We start from the raw sequence: 27,805 nt of genomic DNA on the forward strand, positions 1-27,805 counted from the left end.
TCAGGAGTGTTTAAAACAACAAAAATAGATCTGAGGTCGTTAAGTTATCGCTCTGATTTCATCGAAGAGTAACTATATTATTCCTTTCATTCCAAAAAGGACCAGAATAAAACTTGAAAAAGTCACAAGTTTTGAAAAAAGAGTGCACCAAGAAAAAGTATTTGTCATTTGCTTTTATTTGAAAGGTCACACCAAATGATTTTACCCAGAGATGCAAACGTTAGAAGCATCTTCTGATCGCACAGCGTTTTCTGTAGCAACATAGAAAAGGCGGTGCTCCTCAATAAAGCTGAATCATATGAATGGTCGTATTCAGAAGATCTCAGTTTAGAGCTCAAAAGTGAGAACTACCTCGTTAATCATCGCATACAACACCACAGGAAAGTACTGCTCAGCAGCTTTCGCTTGGAATGGTCACACTTCAGGATTGCACTCACGGAATTTTAATTCACGGAATTAACTCACGGAATTTTAATTCCGTGAGTGCAATCCTACTTAAAAGTTGGAACCACCGTAGCTGACTCGAAGAGGGGAAGCATTAAAGTATACATCCTTTTATTTATGCAGCATTGCTCGCTGAGAACTTATTCCTTAGCTGTAAAGCTCTAACCTAACTTCTGAATCTCGCTTTATACAGGGCCTATTTAAACAATTCAATTATCCCATTTGACTATTAAATTTACGTTTCATCAGACCAAACCGTAAAAAAATCACTTCACGGTAATTTAACACTTAAAACGGATCATCGATCAAATTACACGGCCCTGAGGGCCCTCCAAAACAGTTATGAAAGCAAACGCAAAGTATTTGGAATTTGGATATTTTTGTATAAGAAAATTAGATAGCAATGGCTAATAAGTAAGTAGCTAAGATAAGATAAGATAAGATTGTATGAGCAAATTATCTTTTCTTTAGTTCGCTCGCCGATTAGTTTATGTTATCAAATAATGTTTATTTTGCTTTCAGATCATTTCGAGTCAAATATCGTGACATTCCGGCATGAAAACAACAGTGAAAATGTGAAAAAGAGAAACAAATATTTTAAATGATTGATTTTCAAAAGTGGAGATTTCTTTTACAAAATTCTCAATTTTGAGGAAATGTTAATTATCATTTAGTTTTTCTTCGCGAAAAGAAGCAACAGTTATAACAGAATTAATGGTTTAAAAGTGAGGCGAAATCACCGCTTACAACAACCTGTTAAAACCTGCTAGCAAATGAGATTGGTTTGCTTACGAACCAACAAAAATATGAAGAAACTACACCGAGGATCGGATTTCGAAGCATCGGTGAAAAAAATTATCCAACGGACGCGTGTGTCACATTATTTGCTTTTTTCTTTAACAGCAGAGAGCTAAATGCTCCACAATTTTTAGATGATTAATTGAGGTGTTATTAACTTATTGCTTATTAACCCTTGACTTTTCGTCTTCATTGTCTAAAACTGATGTCGAGTCGAAATCTTTAGTCAGTAAGGATTTCAAGGTAAAGGTCAATGATAACTTCAATCGGACAAACCCGGCGGAAAATTATGATGATTACAGCATATTTTACTGGTCTTCTTTCAATAACGGCGAAATAAGGCTAAAAACAAACGACGAAATTTCTTGAACTAAATGAATCGCATGGGAGTTCCTCTGTTGAGAATCTTATGAAGTGTTTAGTACAATGAGTTGTTGCATTCAAGAAATTTTTGTTCCCTAAATTATAAAAATATTGAAATTTTTTTTATTCTTTTTCAATTACAGGAATTTCCCATGAACATTTTACAACTAAAGTTATGAAAAAATCTAAATCAAAAGTGACTCTTATTTGGATTTGTTTACGTTAATTTTACTTGTACATGCCTGCGTCCTGAAAGACGCACTGTTTGTGAAAAATTCTTGCCACCAGGGCTTAGTTTTCTTGTTCAAACTGATGTTAAAAAGCTCTCTGATAGTATAAAGACACTAAAAATTGTGTACATGGATTAGAATAAAACCTTTTCGTGTTGTAGTCCGACCCAACGTAATGATCTGTGGGTGAACCTCTTCAAAACCGTGAAATAGTAAACTTGTGGACCAGGAAGGAGTTCACTGCAATCCTAAAGTGCGACCGTTCGACTGAAAGCTGTAATGTTCAGTTTTTCTGTTCAGGCGCTGTCAATTTTACTCTAAGGCGAAATTTAAAATAGATGGTCTAATTTTTGTTGTATTGCTCTAAGAGCACCTTAGGGGTTTGTTTATTGTCGATGTTGAATACACCTGTTTGGTCGCTCTACTTAACTAGTGTTGTTCAATCGATTCTGATGTGATCTTGTCGAACACAGGCTGTTAGTTGTTGACACACTTGGCTGTTGACCACCTGCAAGTTAAGACACTAGCTTGCCGCTTGAGACCGTGTCAACTGCGTAAACAGGTCAACCACGGTATCCAAGCACCGGTAAAAGAGTAGTATGATAACAGGGCCGGTCGGTTGTCCCGCGCGCAGATTTGGCGCAAACTCTCGTCTTGAACAACTCAATTAACCACAGCTGCCGCGAATAAAACCCATTACATCGTAAATGAAAGAGTTTGATTGTTTTGCGAGGAGTTAAAGCGTGAGACGTGGTTTAAACTGGGCGCATGACGCTAACTATAAGACATTCAACTCTATTACCTAACCTGACGACTCACTGTGACGTAATTGTTGACTTATTCAATCTGCTCGGGTTGGATGGCTGCGATTCTTCAAAACAGCTAGCGGGGTAACATAAACAAGGCTCTATCTGTGTCTGATTTGCGTCTAGGGTTTAAAAACGTGCGGTAAAAATTAACCACTTCGTTGAGGTTACAATTTTTGTTTATTCGCGAGAGTTTCGTTCAGCTTGCAACAGACGCGCGAGTTTGGTTAACTTGGGAACCAAGGGACGCGCTCGCGCATGCTCACACCAAAGTTTGTTAACGCGTTGATGATGGTGCCGTTTGAAGAGCTGTAAGAGGGACGCGAATGGAGTAGAAGCTTATCCACCGATCACGTCATCTGAGGCGAGGAGGAACGCTCCTCCTTTAGGTGCCTTAAGAGTGCAGATGAGCAGTGGATTTGGTGGCAAGGACGGATCGCGGACGCCACTGTGATATGCCAAAATCCTTCCTTGTGAAAAAAACCTCTCGCACTAAGAGGAAACTCGAAGAGGACATCTGTGAAGGTAGGCGAGCACCTGTCTGCAATGATGAACCCGGTAACGCTGACAAACTTGTCAAAGGTCAGCTACTTGCCGAGATTTCAAAACTTAGGACACAAAATGGATAAGACTTTCATTTGTTTTAGTATGTATCCAGCTCCACAATTTTCTAATTTTGTTTGAGCTTCCTATATTAACTTGATTTTAATTGAATTTTGCGTTGTTGTTCGTCTACGGTTCACTGGGTCAGCGCTACCTCGCGCGTTGGCCAGGACTTTACATAAAACTATCGTGGAGTAAAATTTTTATGTTAAATTTATTAAAACCCTATTTTCTGAAATGTCTTTAACAAGTTATCGCTTTACGTTTTTCGGGCTCTTGAAGCTTTCTTTCGTGAAATTTTATCCACTGATTACTTCAGGCAGAGAGTATGCAAAAGGTAGTGAAATCACTAACAAACATGAATTATTCAGCCTTATAGTTCCTCTTCAAGCGAAACTCTTAGCTTTCTCTCAAGATGTTTTGCTTACGGAATGCGTTAAAATTATTCTTGATCTTTTCGTATCAGACAATGAAGAAGAATCCGGAATTATCGAGGAAGGATCAGAGGTTACGAATCAAGACACAGTCGCCACTGGTAAGTGTTTACACACTTTGTTGACATTTTCCACCTGCTAAGTCCCTGGACTTTAATATGGCGATCACAAGCGATGTTCATGGTCCAAAAATCACGTCAGATAAAAATTTCTTCTCTTTTGAAATACTTAGAAACTTCAAAGTTCAGGCTAAAATTTAAATATTACGGTGTAAAATATATAAGGGAAAACGGCCCTGCTCAAAAGCTTTCGTTTAAATGGTTATATTTCAAATGTTTCGTCCACAGACTCAAACTTTGTTACCGTACCGCATTGCTCACATTTGACTTGAGAGGTGTAAATTTTTTTATTATTTCTCGATTATGGTCTTCCAATTTCTCTTTTTTTATTTCTACAATGGATAAAATTCCTTGTATAAAGAGGAGAGATTGAGTTCATATAAAGTTTCCGTAGTCTTCCACAAATTTCTGTTGTAGATAGATAATGTTCAATTGGTTTTATCAATTCAAAAATTCGTTTTAAATGTGGGAGTATAACCTTGGAAACTGCGAGGAATTTGGTAAACTAATTTATCCATTGGGTTAAGCGAATTTTCTGTTATTGAATAACGTAATTAACATTACGCTATCTAGACTTGAAGTTGAACCTGTGAATTAAATATTTTCAGGGATAAGTTTACTTAACAGAGCCAAACTTTTCAAGTGTGACCGCAATTCACCTTTGCGATTTAATCGTCAGCTCTTTAACGTCTATATCATTATACATTTACTATTTTATCAACCAGTTTTCACACAATCATCAAGGAGCCGGGTAATTCAGTGTTCAACTGTTGTAATATTCTTCTTTGCGATACACTTGAATGGTTCATAGTTAAAGTTAACTTTATATCCGACTTTTGATTGATTTCAGTTTGTTGTAGAGGGAAAATAAAAGCGGGCAGGACCCAAACACAAGGCTATAGCGAAAACGTAAATTTATTCCAGGAGAAGAATTCCTTTGCATAACGTCATCGCACGTTAAAACACTCTAAGAACAAATCTTGAGATAAGATAACATTTGAAATGGTGTCATAAAGCTATTTTATGCACGACAAACAAACAAAGTGGCAATCGTTAGCTGTATTCTATTTAAACTTCGATATCACCCTCGCAGGTCGGTTGATGGCTCTTGCTTCCGCAAAAACTCCACTCTCTTGTTCCCAACTTAGTACGAGGAATAACTAGCGACATTTCTAGTTTCATTATAACGTCGAATAACGCTAACGTGACATCGGGCAGCAGGTTTCTGTTACGGAACATCGTCCGCAAATTTGCACGTATAATTCCGCACCTGTCAGCCTTTTTTTTAACTTCTGGGAGGATTCGGTCTTATCGTTATTTTCTTCGGGGATAAGAAGAGGAACAATTATAACTGCATTTCGAAGGTTACATTTTCAACGAAATAATCAATCAAGAAGAAAAATTTCCTCGTCCGTACTGGACTCAGAATCCTGATCGTTGGGGACGAACAGTTTTCGATACAGGGCTTCTATGACCTTATCACATTCGCAATGGAGAGGATAACATGTAAGAATTTCAAAATTTCAGTTGATTATTTAAAAGAATAGTTTCTAACGATGATTCTTTTGCAGGTGATGTCGCGATTCAGTGTAACTTGGAATCTGGCACGAGCTCTCATGTCCCGCGGGTCATTAATGGCGGGAACCAACCGGCCGTTTTTCCCGCTCTTGACACCCGCGGCCTGCACACGCTTGCTGAGCTATGCCTGCGCCGCGCGGACTACGAGTTTTGTGCTCAGAACGTTAACTTAGACAACAGGGATACCAACAACAGTGAATTGCATGGAACAGATTTAAACAAGCATGATAGTTTTAGAGAGCCTCATAAAGTGCATGAATCAAAGTTTAAACGGCGTGTTAGTGATAGTTTTGTCAATTTGAGAAGAGAGCAAGTGAAAGTTGAGGCAAAAGAAACTGCGGAAGAGAAATGGGAAGACCTGAAAGAACGGAGAAAACAAGCCGTGAGACGCCCAAGTAACGTCTCAGACGAAAACAGCTCGTCACGGCTTCACAAACTTGAGGAAGAACTGGAAAAAATGTTGCAGTAAGTACATAATTTACAAAGATGAAGTATTAAGCATGTAGCGAGCATCTAACGGGGAAGGAAGCCGAATATTCCGCGTATATCAAAAATTATGACTTCTTTCGCAGGTTTGCTCAAAGAAGTTTCTGTTTAGTTCCTGTTGAGTGTTGTTGTTATTGTTGTTTATTGTTATTATTATTTCTGTGAGATTTCTGGCTTAGATATGTTACGCAATTTGTCACTGCCTTGATGACTTATTTCAAATACATTTAAAAAAGCTTATCTGTGTCATCACAAACAGTGTTATAGAGGATATTACACGGTGACGCGAAGATATGAATTTTCTTTTTCGAGTGGTAAAGACAATATTTTACGAACAAGCGCAGCAATTGAGTAAAATATTGTTTTTAACACGAGAAAATAAAATAGATATCTTCAAGCCACCGTGTAATTTTCTTTTTATTATATAGATGAATCTATCACTCGCCATTTTTCACCGGCTGTTTGCACAAACAACTGTGAAAAAGCGGGAATTGACGTCATCAATATCCTCACTAGTAGGAAAATACGGGTCCAGGATGTAGTGTAGTCTATTTAGTAAATCTTATTATTGTATAGACACAGATCAGTTCTTTTAAATGTGTTTTGAAATAAGTTACCAGAAACAACTTAGCCATGGTAAATATGAATTCTTAGAGACTTGATCATCTCTCGACGTAATCAAACTGAGTGCATTTCGTCTGTGATGAGAAGCAGGGCCACTTGGAAAAAAAATGGATGCTTGCTTGCTTTTCATCTAAGTGCCATGCGCTCGTGATTGTGTTTTAGGGGGAAAGAGGAGATCATTGGACGCGAGATACGAGAATTCATGGAAAACAACAAGGCTTTGGAAAAGGAACTGATCGAGGAGACGGGCGTGTCTCAGACAGAGTTAACAAAATATCTGCAGGAAAGTGTTCACTTGAAGGAGGACAAGAGAAAAAACCTGTTCCGTTGGTACCTTGAGAAGAAGCTCAGCAGAATGGAATCAGGTACAGTCGAGTCCCTTTATTACGCACACCGGTGGGACCAGAAAAAGTGTCCGTATTACGGAGGGTCCTTATTTTAAAAGCGGGTTAACTTTAGGAAAATATATGGGGTGGGACCATAGTAACGAGCTCGAGAGTCCGATTTAGGTGGATACCAAGAAAAATCCTAATCCATTAGATAACTTGAAGTAAATTTAAAATTTACATTTGTTTAATAAATTGTATCTCGTCTGAGCAAAGTTTTTGCCGCATTGGAAGAAGGCGCTCACAGCTGGCTTGAGACGCTCCGCGTTCTGCGTTTATTATTGTACCAGACCACAGAGGGCTCTTAGCTGATAACATAACACGGCCGCTCTTTCGCATCATTTCAAGATGCTGTAAACAAAATACTCTTTTCTTAACTTTGCTTGTTAAAAATAATTCATTTTAAAAAACGTCGCCATTAAATGTCAATAAGGGAAGTGGTCAAAACTACTATACTCGAACAGGACCCACCAAACATCAAAATAGATGGTGGTCTCTGCCTGCACCGCCCTTCCTCAGCGTCAAAAGATGGTGTCCTTATTGTATAGCCACCTTTCCATCCAGCAGTAAAAAATGACAATGAGACTCAAACCTCACTTTTCTTGTGTATCTTGCAATGCTGACTCTTGCTAGCTGAATATTTCTGTGTCAACTCAATATTTAAAGCCAACTTGTTATGTTCAGTACCCTAACGTATTTTCCCTAATTTGCTTACTCTCCGAAGATGACGAGAGCTACACATGTTACAAGTGCGGTAAGATCTTCGCGTATGAGAGCTACCTGGAGCGCCATGTCAAGTACGTGTGTCCTGACAAAACGGGGCGTACATGGAAGTGTTCATACTGCAGTAAAGCGTTCCAGTATCCGTGCTACCTGAGAAGGCACATGAGGTCACACACAGGTAAGCTGTCCTAGTTGGCAGTGTGGACACAGCGATGAGGGTGCTCGCCTCCAACCTTTGCAGTCTGGGTTTGAGTCCGGAAGATGGTGTCAGAAGTGGGTTAAATTGTGTGTGTATTTCTTTTTTTTTTTTTTTAGCAGGTTGAATTGTGTTTGATTCACGGTTCTTTTCCCCGGTTTTCTAGTTCTCCTTTTCTTTTCTAGTGTTTTTATGAAACGTTTTTTTTAAGGGTTTCTATGATTTTAAGTTGTTTTGTTGTGTACTTCATCCTGGTTATTTCAGCATTATCGTCATTATCATCACTCTCTCAAGTACGTCTTCATTCATTCGTTCGTTTGTTCCCCCCCTTAAAAACGCCAGAATCAAAGGGCCGCAGGTTGAACTTTCAATTGTTACCTTCCATGCCTTACGCCTGCGGGGATTTCAAATGACTTTCACTGAATGTTTTCTGTCTGTTTATCTAGGTGAGAGTCCTTACAAGTGTACGCAATGTTCGCGGGCGTTCGTTCGTTCCACAGACCTTCAAAGACACTTACGCAATCACACAGGGGAGAAACCTTACAAATGCCAAGAGTGCTCTAGGGCGTTTGCACGCTCTACGGACCTAAAGCGTCACATGCGCACTCACACGGGAGAGAAGCCTTACAAATGTTGGCAGTGCTCGAAAGCTTTCTCCCAGTCTGGCAGTTTGCAGACTCATTTGCACACTCACTATAAGGAGTCCTTGCAAATGAAGGGTGTCATACCAGACAAATCGAAAAGGACTTAAGATGGTCAAAGAAATGTGGGGTCCTTTCAAAACCAGCGATGCCAGCTTCAAGGCCAATCGAGGGATCATTGTTGAAGAGAGAAGAGCGCACACAAAAGGTGTGTTAATTTGGCTATAAACATCATTTCCTTCCAACAAGAAGAAAGCTTGGATTCTTATTCAAGAAGGGCGACCACCAGAGACGTATATGCTTCTCTTCGTGAGTAATGCATGTCTCTGTATCAGAAAGATAAAATACTGCTATTTGGTTTGAGTATTTTTTTTCTTTTGCAAAGGAAAAATATTTGTTGCTACAAATTAAACACATGCTGGGCATGAATTGGTTTTTGCTCTTTTAATCCGAGAAAGATCCAAATTGGAAGAAAAAAATCAGTGCAAAATATTGAAAACAGACACCATGAACATAAAACTGAACGGTCATGCGCAGAAGGGTCAAAAGAACAAAATTGAAGCTTGGTGTTAAGCTTCGATTACCTGAGTCACATAAGGCCATCGCTGGCTGTTTTAAAAGTGTTACGCTGTTTAATGAGTAATAATGCTATGTTTGCCAAAAAAAAAAATTCAAATTTAGAGGAAAAGAAATTGGCATCTGATCAGGAGAATATCTCTTATTTGTTTTTTAAGTTGCTTTTTTATGCATGGCACGGCTAACAACGGAGGCTAAAAAATAATAAGAAGAAAAAACATAAACTTTACGTTAGAAAAATGTATATTTTAGAAATTTTGCTAGGGTTCAATACTTGAGAGTTCAGTTTTGTGTATATTTTTGCTTGGGAAACCGTTTATATTTGCTTTGCTTGACTTTTGAAGGATTAAGGAAAACACTTGTATACTTGTCAAAAGAGGTTTATACCAAAATGTAAGCCAACTAAATGCCAGCTTCTATCGCAATCTGTCAATCAAAGAGTGTTATTTAGAATGTAATCAGGTGATGTTGATATCGATGCCATCTTTGAAATCGAAACGACACAAGCACGATATTTAGGATTTCTTCGATATAGATACCGATATTGTGACATTATCATTCAAGGTTCTGAATGTAGCGTCATCAATTAAGCTAGAATCTGCACGGTCGACAACAAGTACGGAACTTGGCTGCAGTACTTTACACATTTGTATTAACAGCGCATACAAAAACATCTCAAAATTTTTATTTCATACCAGAACAAAGTAAAATGCTTGAGCTTAAAACAATTAAGGTTTATAGAACCATAATTTCGCAAACACTGCATGAAATATACGCGCAACTACTTCGATATCATTAATATCGACCCACCCTTAATGGTTTAAGTTCAGCCTAAGTCAATTTGTTTTTCCCACACTATATCCTTTGACGTAATTTCTTTTATGAGCTCGAGTTCCAGCTAGTTGAGTTTGATCTTAAGTTCAGTTGCAGTTTACTGATAATTGCTCTCATTAATCCTATATAGTGACAAATAACTTCTTTAAAACCGTGCCTAGTTGAATACTAACATCAATTTGAAGCTTGAAAACTTTGATCAAAGGGCCAAAAACTGAAGTCAGTGCTGTCAGTTGAGTGTCGTGAAACGAAACCCATTCAATCACTCTAATCAATCACAACAAATGTAAACAACATTGTGAACCAATCAGAGCTCAAGGCAACTACAACTAAATGACGTCAAGGGCAGGAAAACGCGTGCGAGCGAGGCACAACTGGTTTGGTTTGAGAAAATGGCACGAATTTAGTCAACCAATCACAAAGCCGGTATTGAAGCAAACCCAGAGTCGCATCAGTATCTCGCTCTGCTACAGATGTCACGTTGCGCAATTTTTGCTTTCTTATTAAAACAACAGTTTCACAACCAACAACTGACAACACAACGGTTCGTTATCTCGTTCCTATGCTCGTTTTTCTTACTAAATCAATATTTAAACTGAAGTTGCTGCTTGGACCTAAGTGTTCAAATCCTAGCTAAACACTATTTTTTTTAAAATAAACACTATACTTTTCACATCATAAGCTAGAACTTGACCTCATAAGTTCCGTGACCTAGATTCGTCGGTTTCAGATACAAAACATCATTTAAGTATAATTATTTTGCTGGTAACGAAATCTCAGTGTGTCCTTTCTTAGAATTGTTCTTAGTTACGGACGCCAGAACTGCAAAATGGATTTCTAAGCAATGTGGTGTATTTTTTGTAATGTATGTGTACATAAGCTTAAGACTTTTTTTGTCTCTTTAGTCAAGGTTTTGTGTAGCAAACCTAATTATAAAGAGAATCTATTATTTTATTATAGCTTTGGAATAAACGGTGTATATAAGAATCGTAGTGCTCAGGTTTATCTTTTAAATTATCATAGCGCTCCACTTATTAGCTGAGCTGATTTAGATACAATATAAATTTCTCAAATCAAAAATTATTTCCTTGTTTCCATGAAATTAATACCATATATATAATACCGCAATATATTAGCCAGTGCTTGTAGTACTAAATTATCATATTTATTTTTGTTTATTTTGACAAAGCCAAATAATTGCCTTCCCCAGCTTAAAGGTCTTGTTACACCGGGCTGTTTTTGTTCCAATTTGCAACAGACTTTCAAGAGAAAAAGATAAAATTGCGTGTCTACGTACACGTTAAAACAGATTTTGTAAAAAAATGCAATTTATAAGGTTCAAGGACAACTGATAAACTGATCTCCCTTTTAGTTTAAACAACCGTCCTCTCAGTTGTACTAAAATCAATAACCAAGGGCCTGACTGGAATACACGCTTTATCCATTTTCTAACTGGAAGTAGGTATGATGCATGCGCAGTGGTGAGAGCACTTCCTTTCAATCAATACGGCGGGGATTGGTATGCTTCAGTTAATTGCGAGATGCCAGTTACCTTCGGGTTTCCAGGCCTGCGTTTTTTCGTTGGGGATAGGCTAATTGCTCCGAGAATTTTTCTCCTGGTTCTCCGGTTTCCTTTTCTAACAAAACCAACATTATCAATTCAAACTTTACCTCAGTTGAATTCAAGAACCGATGTCCTGTTTTGTCGTCAACGACTGATAATTAATCGAACTTTTTCAAGCAATTACAAAAAAAACAATTGCCGGTATTACCCTTGCTTCGTGAAAGTTGGACAAAAATTGCCTATATATAGTTGAACAAGACCTTTTGGGGCATAGGGATGTCAATTAAAGTTGGCCACTTGAAACTTTATTTTCCTCATTAAAAATTAATATAAGAAAATATCGTTCTAATTAACGTATAACAAAATTTTTGCGGGTCTTAATCGGTTGGTTTGCGATTCCTGCGATTTTCTCTACGATGAGCAAAAAGTAACACGTTTGAGAAAACCTGGCTCAGATAAAATATGAGCATTTAATTTGCGATGTAACGGTCTGTACTTACTGTACTTCCCCTAATCCAACCGGTTGTCTGTCTTCTAATAAACTAGAAGTACAGAAATAAAATTCTAAAGGTTTCCTCTCTAGGCCCATAAAATCGCCAACTCGCAAGATAAAAGTCCCGCAAAAATTTTGTTCTTTACGAAATCAAGTTTATTTTTGTCAGTACCTTCCTTTATAAAAACCTTATACTTGGTTTAGATCCTTCTACAGATCACTAAGCAGCTATTTTTCATAAAACGTTAAGTTGACTGTTTGTTGCCACAATAAACTTTTGTTTAGAAATGCTGTCCCATTAAGCCATATTATTTAACGTTATAATCATCACAAAGACTATCAACCCAAATTCCAACGTGCAGGGGTGTAAAGCTAACGTATGTACATACATGTTTATTCTATTATCTAAGCAAAGGAGCTGGTCTCAACTTCACTCAATAAAAAAAGAATTTGAGAACGACTGTGACCTGTGCCAGTTGTATAGTGTCCTCATAGTTAATATAAAAGGCAATGGTTAAGAAGGCTGACAAACTTCTTTGTTATATGTTTTTGTTGGTATTTTTGTCCTTGACTGTGCACAAACCACAGTATATTTTGAAATGAGTTGGAGCAACTGGCCAATAGAAACGTTCCTCAAACGTAGTGTGAACCTTAAAACAAAGGATTGTGCATGGTCGCAGCTCTTCCAACACAAATTGCACCACCACTCTTGTCATGGAAAGGTTTGTGAGAGATGGCACAGTGGTGAGCACTTGTCTCCCACCAATACAATCCGGGTTCGATTCCTGGACTCGGCGTCATACGTGGGTTAAGTTTGTTGTTGGTTCTCGTCCTTGCTCCAAGAGGTTTCATTTCAGTTAATCCGGTTTTCCAAATTCGAGTTCGATCTCGAGAATGTTCCCTTAAAAATGACACTTAAAAAATATTGGTCATCGAGGATAGTAGATAATAGGGAGTTTTCACAACGACGACGGCGATGGCAGTGAAAACGTCACTTTTAAAATGAATTCGTGTTTTTTCAAACATCGTCGCGATTATTCCAACTTGCTTTAAATAACAAATGTAGGTGAAATTTCCTGGAGTTGAATTCTTGGAGACCGCACCCAAGTTTAGAAAGAGAAAGAAAAATCTGTCGTCGAGTGTTTACGTCCTCCATAAAACGTCCCATCAGGAAATTTCACGTCCTAGTCGTGCAGTGACGGCAAAGAAATGTACCAAAAAGTGTAATGCACGTGCAGAGTTGTTGTTTTCGTTATTAAACTTTCAAGGCTAAAAAGCACCAATAGTAACTAGCAGCTAGTTTCGGCTTACAATCTTATTACTTGATCAAAATACATAACCGATGAGAATAGAGAATTTGATCATTACTTGATCAAACATACCGCCGCAGTACAAGATAATGAAGGAACAGGACACAATTGGACTTTTTTCCAAGGGGTAGGTCGGCAGGGTTTTTGGCCAAAAATGACCATATTTTGAAGCCTCCATTTTTTTTATGTCCCTAGGGATCTCGGCGTGTCGTAAAACTCCCTTGGGAATCATTTTTAAGTACAAATAACGTCTTGGCAAGGAATTTTCTTTTAACTCTCACCCTGACTTCATCTTTTGTGGGCTATTTCTTTGTCTCTGGTCCCTTGGGAGGGCTAAAAAGTGTTTCTGGGGACGTTTTCGGACACTCTGATGGAAGCTTTTAAAAGAATATTTGTCTGGAGCCCAAAAATTTACTTTTTTCCACGGTGTAGGTTCAGGGTTTGGGTCAAAATGACCAAATTTTGAAGTTGCCATTTTTCACCCCATTATGTCCCTAGGGACCTCGCTGTGTCGTAAAACTCCCTTGGGAATCATTTTTAAATGCAAATAACGCCTGACAAAGAATTTTCTGTTTGACCCTAGTCCTGACGTCATCTTTTGTGGGCTATCTCTTGGATCCTGGTCCCTAAAGGCTAAACTGTAAGCAACACTGGTGTTTTTGATTTGACTAACAAGAAATTTGTTTTGCTTGTAAGACAAAATACAACTGGTAAAATTTTACTCGCCACTTTTTCGAACTAGAATTTCGTCTCGTGCAATGTGATCTTTTTGAGCGTAATTTTGTACAAATTGTGCTCGAGCGATATTGTCGGTCGCGCGCACTTCTGATCAGTTCTGTTTGTTACATCACAGCTCTCAAAACACTGGAAACTGCCTCTTTCACTGCGCAGATGTGCGAGGAACGAGCTCTTTAGAAACGAAAAACTGCATCGAGGAGAGGAGAGCAATATTAATTATTCTACTTAGTAAGAGGTAAGTCAGCCACATATAGCTTTGTGATACGGTGACAACCTGGATCGTAAGATTTGAAAAACGCTTGCATACAGCAAAAGCCGCACTTAAGTGTTCATTTAAGTTTCTAATGGCATTGAAATTCGGGATTTGGAAAAATTTGATTCTTCCATAAACTGTGGTTTTCAGTACTGATGATGTGAACGCAAAAGCAGTTCTAAGCACAAGTATAGAGCGGTTTCCAATTGAGTTTCGTAAAACCAAAACTAAAGTAATTACTCTGGCAAATTGTAGCAGATGTAAACAACACAACTCGCCAATCAGAATTCGAAACAAATACATGTAACTGGCGCCAAGCGCAGGAAAACGCATGCGGCCAAAACACGATTGGTTTTGGTTTGGCTTCTCATTGGTTGAGAAATTTCGCGAGTTTTGTTAACCAATCACAGAGCGTAGTAATGCAAAACCAACGCAAACCCTAAATTAATTTCGACACTCAATTGAAAACTGCTCTAAGAGATAGACAATCTCTTTAAGAGTCAAATATCACAAGTGTAAATCAGGCTTATTTAATTAAAGCTACTCGTTTACTCAGGAGAAATACTGATATACTGATATCGGGGTCTTTTAAAAGCACCTCTGACGGCAACGCTAACGAAAACATCAGTTCACTTGAAAAAGTATAAGTTCACCTGATTTGAACTACTTTACGATTATTCCAAGTTGTTCAACTCCTACAGTCTGGTCGAACTATCCAGTAACTAAATTGGTAGGAACGATTCACTATTTTCCATGATTTTCTTGTCATGTTTTCGTTGCTATTTCGCTGAGCTCCACCTTGAGCGATCACTGACAATAGCGTCGGTATCGGAATTGAACATACCCGGTATGGTATCGAATTCAAACACAGGTATCGGATTAACCTCAAGTCGTCATCTAGCGAAAACTGCGCATGCGGCTTCCTAGTAACTAGTCATCGCTCAAATTAATTTTGAAATGAAATTAAAGGCTCATCACCTGTTTGTGCGCTGGTGGTTTGAATCAATGTTCCCAGTTTCCCGTCAGTAAAAGTCAACATAAGGAATTAACAGCTTGCCATTTTGTTGTCTCGCAGACAAAAGTTTTGAGCTATCCTCGACATTCTACTTTACACAGGATGTCAGTTTAATTGCTGTGTAAGGCGCTGTACAGGAAGTATAAAACATTTTCTAACGCGGCTTAAGGCCGCGCTCGTACGGCGCATTTCTCATGTCTAATATCAGAGGTAAGTGATCATTCAATCATTCTTGAACAATATCACATTTGTAATAACGTTTTTGTAACTTTTATATTCAATATCCGGTTTGAATTTATTCGCGTTGCGATTATGTTATCATTCTTTAAGCGATTCACCTTCACGCTGACCGTCACTACATGCTTGGATAGACAACCGATTGATGGGAAGAACGTTGATAAAAAAAATACACAGAGTAATTGTTACTGAAACCTTTCTATTATGAAAGCATTTTGAGCCCAGTAGAAAAATTTTAAAGGCGCTTTTGACTGGCGATGCTCTAAGACTACATTTCACGGAAATGATCACGGTTCATTTGAAATGCTAGAGAAATCACAATATGAAAGATATTTTGAATTTTGTCTGAAACTGAGACAAATATCGGGTATCACAGTTCAGGTATCGCACAAAATTTGTGATATCAAGTTACGGTACCCTAAACAAAGTCTTTTGCGCAAATTGCTGGTTAATTTTATTCAAATGTCCTGAACGTGTCACATATACTATTTGATTTATTCAGAGTTTGAAGAGGCAGTCACATCGCTAACTATCCATGTCCGATATAGAAATCAGTGTGATGGAAATGTTTATTTGATACATTTTGGCCTGCGTTTCCTAGAAAGCTTTTGAGTTGGAGAACATGGAGGAACATGATGTGTTTCGCTAACTCCCCTCATAAGCCCCGGCCTTCGCAGGATTATTAAAATATCAAACATTAAATAATTTTCGCCTGTTACAATAACATGAGTTTCCGTCAGCTTTGACTGACAGGTGACTAGCGCCTTTTATCAATTTTGACCGACCGAGGTTCGTTGAGGGATAGCGAGAAACGAACAGCTGGAAAGGACGTTTTAGAAGCTTTATGTCCGAGGAAACATTTTAAGCTTTCATATACATTCAAAACTTAAGCGTGATACATCTGTAAATGTCTGGCTTCAATACTTGCCTCTGAAAGACCATCCTTTAAGAGTAAACGAGTCGAGATAATTACGACATTTAGAAAAAATTAAAACTGTTTTTCTTATCGTATCGAACATTAGCGGTTTAGAAATAAACAGATTGATATCACTCCTTGATGAACGGATTTAGGGATACAGTATAGCTGTCAGGTTACTAAGGGAATTTTTCATCACCGTGGGCAATGTTATGATACTTTCAGTAATTTAAAAGAAAGGTTTACATTGTCATTTACAGGACTTCTGTACATGGTGAAAATAGTCGCTTTCCCCTTTCGGTTCCCTGTTGTTTTGGTTGAAATTGCCGTTTCTAGACAACAAAAGCAGGGGACAGAATAAACTGGACATTCAAAGATATTGGGTTCGATACTGACAACACTGAATATCATATGAATATTCAAAAGTTGCCGCTGGAAGTCGAGGTGTTTCGTCGCCATATATCAAAAAATCTGGTGCAATACGCACTGAGAGCCATGACTCAGTTGAAGATGACGAAGTCGTGCCGGTATATAAAAGGCAATTTATCTCTGCGCGCATGATTACAAGTCACAAACAAATACGAAATATCGTATTAATTTGAAGTGTAACCAAAAAAATGAATACATTTCCATTTAGTTTTTATCTGACCATCGCCATGACAAGGGCTCTGGGTACGACAATGTCTTGATTTTAGAGTTCTCTTATACACCACTAGCCAAGACAAAATACTTTTAACAACGCGAGAGGCCATTTGGCTAGCCTCATGCGATCACAATACGTTATTCTTTGATCTTTCCTTGTAAAAATCCTCCATTAAACACTGTGCGATCGCGCAGTTTCTAATTCTTTTTCTTTTTCCTTTTTAATTTTTATCTTAACACTTCAACCTGGTCGACCTAAAAACAGTCGGCAACCTAATGTTTTCAACAAGGCGGATCAATTCCTTGTGGACCAGACTTTGTATTCGCTGGCATCAGTTTGGCAAATTTGCTTTTACCGTGTGAATGCTCTTTAACAAGTATACGTACAGACAGTTTTCTAATGTATCTTTCTCTCCATAGCTATCTCAGAGGCATGCGCTGCACAAACATTCATTTTTATGTCCGCTATGCTATCGACAGCCTTGTTATGCCCTGCCCTGGGTAGATATCGAGATCAAATGATCACAGTACTCATGGCCCTTGGAGCTGCTTGCCTTTCGGGAGACGCCATCTTTCATCTGTTGCCACACGTAAGTAGCTTCATCTGTTATTCTGAATCAAGAGAAAATAAGAGGATGTGCGTTTGATTGGTTTAGCGGCTAAAGTATATCAGCCAATATTGAAAACTGGATCATTGTATAATGCAATTCAAACGATTTGATTGGCTTAACGGCCATGATATATGAGCCATCATATCATCTTATCGTTCTTGCAAAGCGAAATCAGCAAAATCTAGCAACATTTGTTGACTGCTTTTAATAAAACAATTATTCCACTCACAATTGTTGGATATGGAATGATTAAAGCCAACTCGGCGCTACGCACCTCGTTGGCTGTTTATCATCTCATATCCAACGCGCGCTCGTCGAAAAATTGATAGTTAACATTTTTTTTCCTGCTAAATCAACCAGACCCGCTTGTGACAAAATTGTTAAAGGATTATTTTTCTTTCAATTTCCTAGGCGTTAAACCCTGACTTCCACCATGAACATGAGGGAACAACTCCGGAAGGTCACGTGGTCTTGTGGCGTTCGTTGTTGGTAGTCTGCAGTATTTATTTCTTCTATCTTATTCATCTTTTGTTTCACTCCATTGAGGTAAGAAATGGTTGATTGATTGATTGGTTGATTGATTGATTGATTGATTGCTTGCTTGATTGAATCATTGTTTGATTGATTGATTGATTTACTGACTGACTGACTAATTGATTGTTTGATTTATTGATTCATTTATTGATTTGGTGACATGACAGAGGGCAAACGCACACAAACGCATCCTCTGCCATAACCGTTTGATCTCCTTTTACAAGTAAAGGTGGTTCACGTTCTTCACTTGCGTTTTTTATACCGACCAAAATTCTAATCTGAATGGACTGTCGAAATTAATTCGGTAATAACGTTGGTTTTACTTCACTTCGCTCTGTGATCGGTTAGCAAAACTCGGGACACTTTTTTAACCAATAAGAAACAAAACCAAAACCAATCGTGGCTTGCTCCCACATGTTTTCCCGCGCTTGGTGTCGGTTACGTGTAATTGCTTTGAGTTCTGATTGGTTCATTGCGCTGTTTGCGTCTGCTGTGATTGGTTGGAATAATAATTGGTTTTGGCTTTGCAATCACTCAAATGAAAAGCCCTCAGTAATCTCAGTCTTTTTTCCCTCTTTTTTTGTCCTTCCAGTTTCTGCTTCTTGGGTGGAAAATGGAAGGTCTGCAAACAACCTGTTTGTGTTCGACTTAGGGTTATGTCACGTGTTGTGTTGTCATTATCACCTGATCTAAGTCGTACATTTTCGTTCCTTAGGGAGGCCACTCTCATGCGCATGCCATACCTCCTCAAAGTTGCGAGACTTTACAGCTAATAGAGAACAAGACTGAAAGCAAACATAAACAGCCTGCATCTAAAACCAATAGAGCCGTTATATGGATGCTGATTTTCGGAGAAATTTTACACACATCTAGTGACGGGCTTGCCATCGGAGCAGCTTTCTCGAACTCAGCAGCTGACGGATTGAGCACATCACTTGCTGTGCTCTTTCACGAAATACCTCACGCAGTCGGTGCGTAAATGAAACTTATTTTATCCTCAAATTAGAGACCCTTAGCTTCAGGTTTTTTATGGTAAACCGCAAACTGCGTTTTTGAGTTAGGCGTTTGCAGTGTCAGGTTGTCAGGGCTTCGAATTTTAGCAAAACGTTCGACTTGCTCATGCCGCCATGTTGTTCTTCGTCAAGTCGTAGTGTCCTCAACTAAATAACATGAATAATTCATTGATTCGAGTTCAAAAATCTAACATAGAGCAGATCGCACGCGGGAATAGAAACCTATTTCTTGCCTTTAAACGTGAAAAAAAATCTGCAAACACGACCGCATGACCGTGGTCACGTGACATCCTCGGGTTTGCCGTTTGCCATGAAAAACCTGATGTTAAAGGTCTTAAATAATTGTTTAATTGCCTATATTCCGTTGCTTTCCCGTTGTTCATGCTACAAATCGTTTAAATTACGTTTAAAATATATTCTTAGCCTGCAATACAGACGTTTTTGGAGGACGCGCGTATGTCAGAATCTCGGTTCATGGTAGCCGCCATGTTGGATTTGCAAAATGTTACGCTACCCCACCTCCCCTCCCCCCTTCTCTTTCCTGGTCGCACTTTCTACTCTCCCCGATCTTACTCTGTTATAACAATCCAAGATGGCGGCTATAGCAGTCTATCGCGTTGCAGGCTAGCATATTCTCCCCTCTGTTCTCTAAACGTTTGTAATACAAGTAGTTAGGAGAATTTCTCTATACATCTAAACATTTTGTCTTTGGTGATCAGTTCGTTTTTGCTCATGACCTACGTGTTTGAACAAATAGTTGTAATGTAAGGAGAAAATATGTCCTGGTCGCTATTGGGCTTTCAGGATTAAACCAATTTTGACAACTTTTTCGTCAAAATAGTTTGAGATTCTACCATTACTTGTTATTGAAGAACAAATTATCTGTGCGATAATTAAATCTTTAAACGTGGTCTCCAGGTGCCTTCGCCATTTTCGTCTCATCTGGTGTTCCTGTGCGAAGAGCCCTGGGCTTCCTCTCAATTTGTTACCTCTTATCCTATGTGGGCGTCATCATAGGAGCTGTACTTGGCGCCAGTCTTAACCTGACGTTTTGGATATTTGCAGCAATTGCGGGAATGTTTCTTTATATCGCTCTTGCAGAAATGGTAAGTAGTCAATTACAAGATTGCACGCTTTAGAGCAATTTTCAGTTGGGTATCGAAAGTCGTTTCGTGTTTTCTTTGATTTCGCTTTATTGCGCGCTTTGATATATTCGTTAGCAAAACTCGCGCCACTTTCTCAACCAATGAGAGGCAAAACCAAAACTAATCGTGCCTTGCCCGCACACGTTTTCCCGCGCTTGGTGCTGGTGACATGGATTTGCTTCGACTTTTGATTGGTTTATGGCACTGTTTTTGTCTGTTGTGATTGGTCGAGGAATTACTTTGGTTTTGGTTTTATGATACTCAATTGAAACTGCTCTATAAAGCTGTTTTCGTTAACGAAGGAACATTTTATTGGTAAGTTTGACTTCCAGTCGCCGCATACATCCGCGTTTCACCTCTCACAGAGAATAAAAATCTGATTCAAGCGATTGAAAGCGAGCCTATGGTTATGGTGACGTTGTTGCACTGGTAATAAGTATCTATCGCTTGTATTTATGCTGTCTCCAATCCGCAATTATTTATATTTTATCGTCGTACATTGCATGATCGTTACAGTCCTACTTAAATAGTTGAACAGCCATTTATCTTAAATTTGCAACCTTTTTGATCTTTTTGTTTTATCTTCGTAGATTCCAGAAATGTTTCATTCTTTATCATCCAAATCAGATAATAGACGAATTCTCATATTACTGCAAAACATGGGGCTTCTTCTTGGCTTTGGTATAATGATGGCGCTGGCTGCTTTTGAGGACAAAATAAGAAAAGCTTTACGGTAGTTCAAACATACAGGATATTTGATGTTTCCCGAACTGAGAATGTGTTATTATATAGTTAAACCTTTTCGCAGTGCACTTTTTATTTATTTTATTTTATTCATTTTATATCGCAACCTAACTGGTTTAATGTGTGTATAAAATACATTGTTAATTTTTCATCTAATCCATTCTTGATACAACTGTGCTATTTTAGGTCTCAAAAATATCAACATCATATGCTCACAAGGCAAGCACAACTACAGTAGGTGACAAAATTCCAGTAAATGATATCAAATTTCAGATATAACGACTTTGGGTTGGATTTTATCCCTTACAAAACAATTGGATAGTGCAAGGACCACTTGTACTCCATTCAATGAGAAGCAAGCGAGCGACTTTGAGAAAGTCTAAAACAGTAGCAAAGTGTAGCTGGATGTTGAATAAAACGTAAAATCAAATGCAAGGCTGATCAGACAGCTAAAATAATTTTATTGCCCAACATTTCGGTTAGACAATAATAACCTTCTTCAGGGGTGGCAAAAAGCTAAGTAAAAATTGGAAATAAACGGTTACAATATTTAAAGATGATACAAATGAAAAGATGAGATGTAATTGGTTGATAAACAAAGGAAGCAGAAACGTGTACAGAAGCCATTATAAAAATAGAGATATACAGTAGACAGATTTATTTTTACTTGCAGCCCCTGAAAAAGGTTAGTATTGTCTGAACGAAATATTGGGCAATAAAATTATTTTAGCTGTCCGATCAGCCTTGCATTTGATTTCACGTACAAAACATTCCGTGACAGAGTTAAAATCATCATTGGAAGAAAAGGTCAATCATACATTCCCTTTCAAAAAGCCCGATTTCTTGTACACTTTGTTTGGTTCTTGGAAATCACGTCACTCAGGATAGAACAGGCGGAACAGGTTTGGGCTCTTAACACGTGCCAGGTGCAGACCGCTGGATAAAATGCGATCCACGAGGTCCGAGACTGCCTCCACTTCCATCACGCCTTCCTCCAGTCCTGAGAAAATATCAATATTTATGAGCGGTTATAAAATGGTCCTACATATGCGTTTTATATCTTTGCTTTGCTTATTAAACTTAGACTACGATCAGTTTCTTTTTTTCTTAGGGGTGTAAAGTTAGTGAACAACGCGAACGGGCGCGAAAATTGCCTCTTGCGAGTGTTGCTTCTCCTTGCGCGAGGCAATTTTCGAGCCCGCTCGCGTGATACACGTGCTTTACTATCCCTTAGCAAAAATGGGGGCTGCTCGAAGTCTTTCTTAAATTAAAAGTCCACCACAACAAAATATGACTAATTTGGTCCATCTTAGCGGTCCGTATAGCAAAATTCGGACCGCATTGGGAGCCAATCAGAACCGCAGATGTCGGCTGTGGTCATCGTGGATTTTGAAAATTGGTTCTTACTAAGTTCGCGATAACTTGTGCTCTGATAAACGCGCAAAACAGTCATCAATATAACGTTATGTTTGAGCCGTTCTCAGTCTTCTGTTATAATCAAGAAGAACATTAAGCACGCTTTACTCTCCGAACGTACCTCCAATTCGATCCCAGTCTCCCTTATACATTCCAATCATTTGGTAGCCATGACTACCCCACGACCCCTGTGGTTCATCAGGGAAGGAGCCACAATCCAAGTCATAAAAGACTGGGGCGTAGGTTATCTTCCCTTCTATGCAGTGCTAAAACCCAAAAAATGGAATAAAGTAAAAACTGAGAATCAGCAAGCAGTACAAAATTAGTTCATTAACCCAGTGTGTTATTTTCAAACAATAAGCAAGGGACCGCACAACGAAAATGCTGCAAGTATACGCTGGATCTGTAAAAGATCTAATCAGCCAAAAATATAAATGACTCAAATTTCTGCAAGGCTGATTGGACTGCGTAGAAAACTGAAGGAAAGTTTTGCTTTTCTCATTTAACTTATTGCGAAAGCGACATGGTATTTCAGTTCTTTTGTTTATTCAGTTCGTAGTCACGCGCTATGACGTGGACGGATGTCTGAATTTGGGCCCATCCGAAATCACTACCAAGTGCATTTGGTAGACCACTCGACTCGCGTTGATTGTTCTACTTTTTGCTGTGCTACACCGTGCTGACGAAAGCCAACCAGCTCGAAACTGCCGTCCACGGTTGCCGCATTCTGTTGATTCTCGGTTTGGTCTCCATGGTCTATCATGTCGCTGTCGTGTTAAGTTTTCTACGCAGTCCGATCAGCCTTGCAGAAGTTTGAGTGTTATTTTCAGCCTGACATGTTGTAGTATGACTTTGCGTGAAATGTTCCACGTAGAGTTGAGTGCCACTTTTAAAGTATGTTACGCGTGGTGCCTCTATTCTCTCGGGGATAGTCACGCGAGCGGGAGGACAAATACCGCTTCTCGTAAGGTAGACCAAGGCGCCGCTGGCTAAAAAGGACAGAAGGCACTGACAACGAGGATATCATTTATTTACTTACCTTGCGACAATGTTCAAAAATAGAAGCTGGCAAATCCATGTGAACATCAGCAGTGAGCGCAATGTGGTGTGGATCCTGTATTAATTTAGCGCCATAATTAATGGCTCGAACCCGCGAGAATTCTCCTTCTAACTCGTAAACAACATACTTCTGGAGAACGGTTCCTTGCAGAATTCTCTCAATAGCTAAACCTGATTTACCAGAGTGTATAACGACAAGGCGAAAATCCACTTCAAGATTCTCCTTGAAAATTTTTTCGAGTTTTTCTATAAATCGATGTAGCCGCTGTCCTTCATGATTTACCGCCAGGATCAAATGAACGACAGCTTCCTTGTTCCACCCCAGGCCCTTTGGATAACAAAGCTGCGGGACAATGTTTCGCGCGCCGTCTGTTCCGTTGTTATGGAGATAAACGTATTCAGATACCCTTTCTGTGTAGTCCAGCTCATCAGTGCCTAACTCAAGCTCCATGAGGTAAAGTGTTGAGTCACTCGCATCGCCAGCTGGGATACGCTCTAGGTTGAAGAGCCTCACAACGGTGTAGCGTCTAGTACAGAAGAGAGGAAAGGAAACATATTTAACTTTAATTCGAAGTAAGGTATCCATCGTAAAACTATCTGCTTAATGGCCTACAATTTTCAATTGGGAACAACTGTAACGAATAGGCGTACCACAAGAAGGTACTGCCTGGTGGCTTCCGCGCCGAGAAAAGCCTTGCATAGAGAGCTCACCTACAGACTCAAAAGTTAGAACCACCTTATAAAGCATAGTAAGCAACACTACAAGAAAGTACTGCTCAGTAGCTTTCATTTGAATGGTCACACTTAAGGATTTCATTCACAGACTCAAACATTAGAACCACCCTTTACAGCTAATAAACAGGAGAAAATAGAAATACTGCTCAGAGGCTTTCATTGTTTAAATGTTTAAATGGTTACACTTAGGATTTCATCCACGGACTGAAAAGTACTGCTTAGTAGCTTTTATTTGAGTGACTACACTTGTCAATATTAAATTTACCAACAGATTCAAAAATGCTAACCACCTTATACAGCATATTAAACAGTACCACTGGAAAGTACTGCTCAATAGCTTTCATTTGAATGGTCACACTTTAGGATTTCATCCACAGACTCAAAAATGCTGCTTAGTAGCTTTTATTCGCCTGGATATAGAGAGACAAAACAAAAACACAAAACTTACTTGGGGCGGATGTTTTCAAGTCCTGCCATAAAAACCTCAACGACATTCTGAGCTTCTTTATTTTCTCTCCAGTTCATGTCTTTTTCGTTCGTTACTATGGCAACTTCTTTGACGTCCCTGAAGGCATGGAAACGGGTTACGTCCGGTTTAGGTAACACCGGAAATGTGTAGTCGCAGACCGGAAGCGTGTTTTTTACGGTCCCGTCTGTCAGGAAAGCCACAAGGAAGAACTTAGTTGCCATGACAATACTTGACTTGCTTTCTGTGGCCTTTAAACTTGCTGTTTTATATCCTGATTGGATGTTAAGAGAATGTGAAATGTATTCTGATGTTATCAGCTCCAGGTAATGCTTTCCAGGACGAATCCAGTGCAATTCCACAAAATCAACCTCCGTGCCTTGAAGGTGAATTATTTCCAGCGGATATTTGTTGCCCTTTTCCAGGAGGAAGTCCTCGGTTATTTGAGAATCGTAACGAATATCTCCAACCGGCGCGCTTCCTATCCTGTCCCTCGATGCGACGCTCGCTGCCAGCTTTAAACTCCCCAGACTTTCGTTGTTGCCGAACCAAAACTCTGAGCCATCATCAGAATACAGGACAAACTTGTAATAACCGGTTTCCTTTGGATGGAGATATCCCACTATACGCTGGCCGTAGTTCGTTCTATGTAGTTGAGCTCTCGTTTGAGAAATAAAGTAAGACTCTTCGAAGAACCGAGGGAAGAAAGGAGAGCTGATCAAATTCGATAACTTACCTCCACAAATGTTCGGCCAAACTTGTACGGCCAGATTACCATTCACAGTGTCATTATTGGAATCATTTAGTGGCGATGGACTTGCTTTCGAAACTGCTTGCAGATTTTTCGTCTCAATTGTGTTAAGTCCGTTCGAGTTGTTATCTGTTACGTGATGGAAAATTAACAACAATGCTAAAACGGAGAGAACGCTGGAGAAAGTGTCCAAAATTCGGAGAAAATTTTTGATCTTCAAAGTTCGCATTGTATAGTCCACCATTAATTTTGAAACTACCGTCGCCGCAATCAAGATTGCAAATGAGGTCAGATAATTAACTCAGTTGTGCCTCCCAATTACTTCTTTTGTAAAATGTTCGGCTGCTTGCACAAAGCAGAAAACCTGTTTCAAAAAGAAAAGCTTCGGCTTCAATTCGACTGTGTATTGAGAGAAAATGTTCAGGTTACCGTAGCTTACGTTTACACCGTTCGTTTGCATGGTGACGGAAAACTCTCGTGAAAGAATTTTAAGCGCATAATTCACACACGTGTACCCTCAGTAAATAAGAAAGCGAATGCTCATTAAATGAACTGACCAAGAAATAAAAAAATGTATCAAAATAAAGCTAAAGATGAATCTCGGCGGTTTCGTACTTGACGAGTTAATGATGGTTTGTGTGTGACGTCATAGCGGCCATGTTGTTGTACAGGAACAATAAGATTTTCCTCCTCTGGGAGTTAACTCCATTTTCATGCAAACTGTGTGAACAAATTTTCTTTTGTTTTGTAAACCAACATGGCGGCAATGCAAACCACCTATAAAGGGGTGATGAATTAAGACTGGATACAGTCATTTCAACTAACGTTGTCGGTTCAAAGCATGAAGCTGAAAGACAAGACCGAAAGTTTATGTGGGATTTTATGAATAAATTCATCAAAATCAGTCATGCCTGGAGGAAACAATAGGTTGTAATTAGCAGTGCAATGACCTGTACGTGCAGGGATGATTTTGATGAAATTATTCATAAAAAATAATCCCACAAAACATTGCGATCTTGTCTTTTAGCTTGATTTTAATCCGACAACGTTAATTGAAATAGCTGTATATGCCGTGTACCAGTAGACATAAGCATTCATTACTGCTGAATTAGTAATTATCAAGCTTACATATTCTAGAAATGGCTGTAAAAAGCTTTGAAATACAAAAGCAAGTCTCTTAATCGATTCGGGAATTTTTTTTATGCGAAAATAGTATTCTGCGTGTTTCATACACCCTGCATTAATTTTGCTGTTTGTGCCCGCGCCTAATCTCGTACCCAGATCTCAGTCGGTTCGGGAATGTCGAAATGTGAGATTAGCCCGCGCCTTGCGCTATTGTGACGCAATTTTATTTTATTTTCTTCGCGCATCGTCGCAATCTCGTTCCCAGAGCCCTCGTTACCCTTGTCCAGCGGAGCGGGAAACGAGAGACTCTGGGATAAAGCGTTTCGGATCGCATTCTCATTGGCTGAATATCTGAGCATGCGTAACCGTTTTCGGCTCTGACGGGGCTGGGAACAAACAACAAAATGGCGGAAAAGATCAGGCCGATTTCTGGCTTCGCAAACCACCCGATTGATTTGTTTGGAGCCAAAGCAGAGAGTGAGAATCTATTAAGTCTTATAGAGAGTGTAACGGGTCTAAAGTATTGTGACGGCGACGCGTTTCTCCGGAGAATTTGTAGAAATTTCTAGCAGAGCAACGGGAAGCCAAGCCAGGTAAACGCGATCAGGTTGAGCAGGCCGAATGAAAATTAAATCTGTCCTCGATAATTAAGACAAAAGTCTGGCCAAGAGACGAAGGTTGTATTTGAGAACTTCGATTTCAGAATTCTGGCCAACATAATTCTTCGCAACCATCGCAACTCTGAAATGCATTAGATCGCTCAGTTTGTCACATTTGAGAGAGTTCCAATTAGCCAACTTGATGATTTACAGCCAATTGTAACCGACATTAAGGACTTTGATAATGTCAACTTTCTGATGGGTAAGACCGTGCTTGATCAGCAACGGAATAATTATATTATCCTTGTTGTCAGTGCTCATATATAGTTAAATGTTGCTTAATGCATGGTATTACACAAAAATTGGTTTAACAGGCTGCAATTCTATCTGTTCAAGCTTTGTTTGGATGCAAGATTTGTTATCATTCCTAGTATATGAAGCAGTGATGTGTACAGAGAACCCACCACCTAACTATGCACTGTTTATATAGTTGTTTGAGACAAGGATTTTGATGGACTGTCCACATAGCGATACTTATTTTGAATGGTTAATAAAAATAATTATATTGTTTCCTTTGAGGTACCTGAATGAAATGGCT

At 39.0% G+C, this 27,805-nt stretch overlaps 3 protein-coding genes across 5 annotated transcripts; 2 read left to right on the top strand and 1 right to left on the bottom strand.

Moving 5' to 3' along the window:
* Window positions 1-1,995: 1,995 nt before the first annotated feature.
* On the top strand, window positions 1,996-9,870 carry LOC146469091 (uncharacterized). 2 transcript variants are annotated; one of them, XM_085123715.1, is made up of 6 exons: window positions 1,996-3,166; window positions 3,711-3,779; window positions 5,369-5,840; window positions 6,648-6,850; window positions 7,596-7,772; window positions 8,237-9,870. In XM_085123715.1, the coding sequence occupies exons 1-6, from the start codon at window positions 3,097-3,099 to the stop codon at window positions 8,539-8,541; spliced, it is 1,296 nt and encodes a 431-aa protein (XP_084979841.1). In that variant the 5' UTR covers window positions 1,996-3,096; the 3' UTR covers window positions 8,542-9,870. The 2 variants fall into 2 exon arrangements, with proteins under 2 accessions (XP_084979841.1, XP_084979842.1); XM_085123716.1 differs by lacking the exons at window positions 1,996-3,166; window positions 3,711-3,779 and adding an exon at window positions 3,799-5,303.
* Window positions 9,871-14,062: 4,192 nt separating this feature from the next.
* On the top strand, window positions 14,063-21,901 carry LOC146469092 (zinc transporter ZIP12-like). 2 transcript variants are annotated; one of them, XM_085123751.1, is made up of 8 exons: window positions 14,063-14,181; window positions 15,275-15,424; window positions 17,430-17,599; window positions 18,032-18,166; window positions 18,870-19,125; window positions 20,086-20,273; window positions 20,903-21,392; window positions 21,435-21,901. In XM_085123751.1, the coding sequence occupies exons 2-7, from the start codon at window positions 15,409-15,411 to the stop codon at window positions 21,047-21,049; spliced, it is 912 nt and encodes a 303-aa protein (XP_084979877.1). In that variant the 5' UTR covers window positions 14,063-14,181; window positions 15,275-15,408; the 3' UTR covers window positions 21,050-21,392; window positions 21,435-21,901. The 2 variants fall into 2 exon arrangements, with proteins under 2 accessions (XP_084979877.1, XP_084979878.1); XM_085123752.1 differs by lacking the exon at window positions 14,063-14,181 and having other exon boundaries at window positions 15,140-15,424.
* Window positions 21,902-21,925: 24 nt separating this feature from the next.
* LOC146469093 (uncharacterized) lies at window positions 21,926-26,285 on the bottom strand. The gene is made up of 4 exons (XM_085123750.1): window positions 24,715-26,285; window positions 23,512-24,058; window positions 22,594-22,738; window positions 21,926-22,056 (listed from the first exon to the last, which is right to left on the bottom strand). The coding sequence occupies exons 1-4, from the start codon at window positions 25,725-25,727 to the stop codon at window positions 21,932-21,934; spliced, it is 1,830 nt and encodes a 609-aa protein (XP_084979876.1). The 5' UTR covers window positions 25,728-26,285; the 3' UTR covers window positions 21,926-21,931.
* Between the last annotated feature and the right edge of the window lie 1,520 nt (window positions 26,286-27,805).

The sequence above is a fragment of the Pavona decussata genome, unplaced genomic scaffold, assembly GCF_977016875.1.
Source record: "Pavona decussata unplaced genomic scaffold, jaPavDecu1.1 SCAFFOLD_127, whole genome shotgun sequence".
NCBI classification, from domain to species: Eukaryota; Metazoa; Cnidaria; class Anthozoa; order Scleractinia; family Agariciidae; genus Pavona; species Pavona decussata.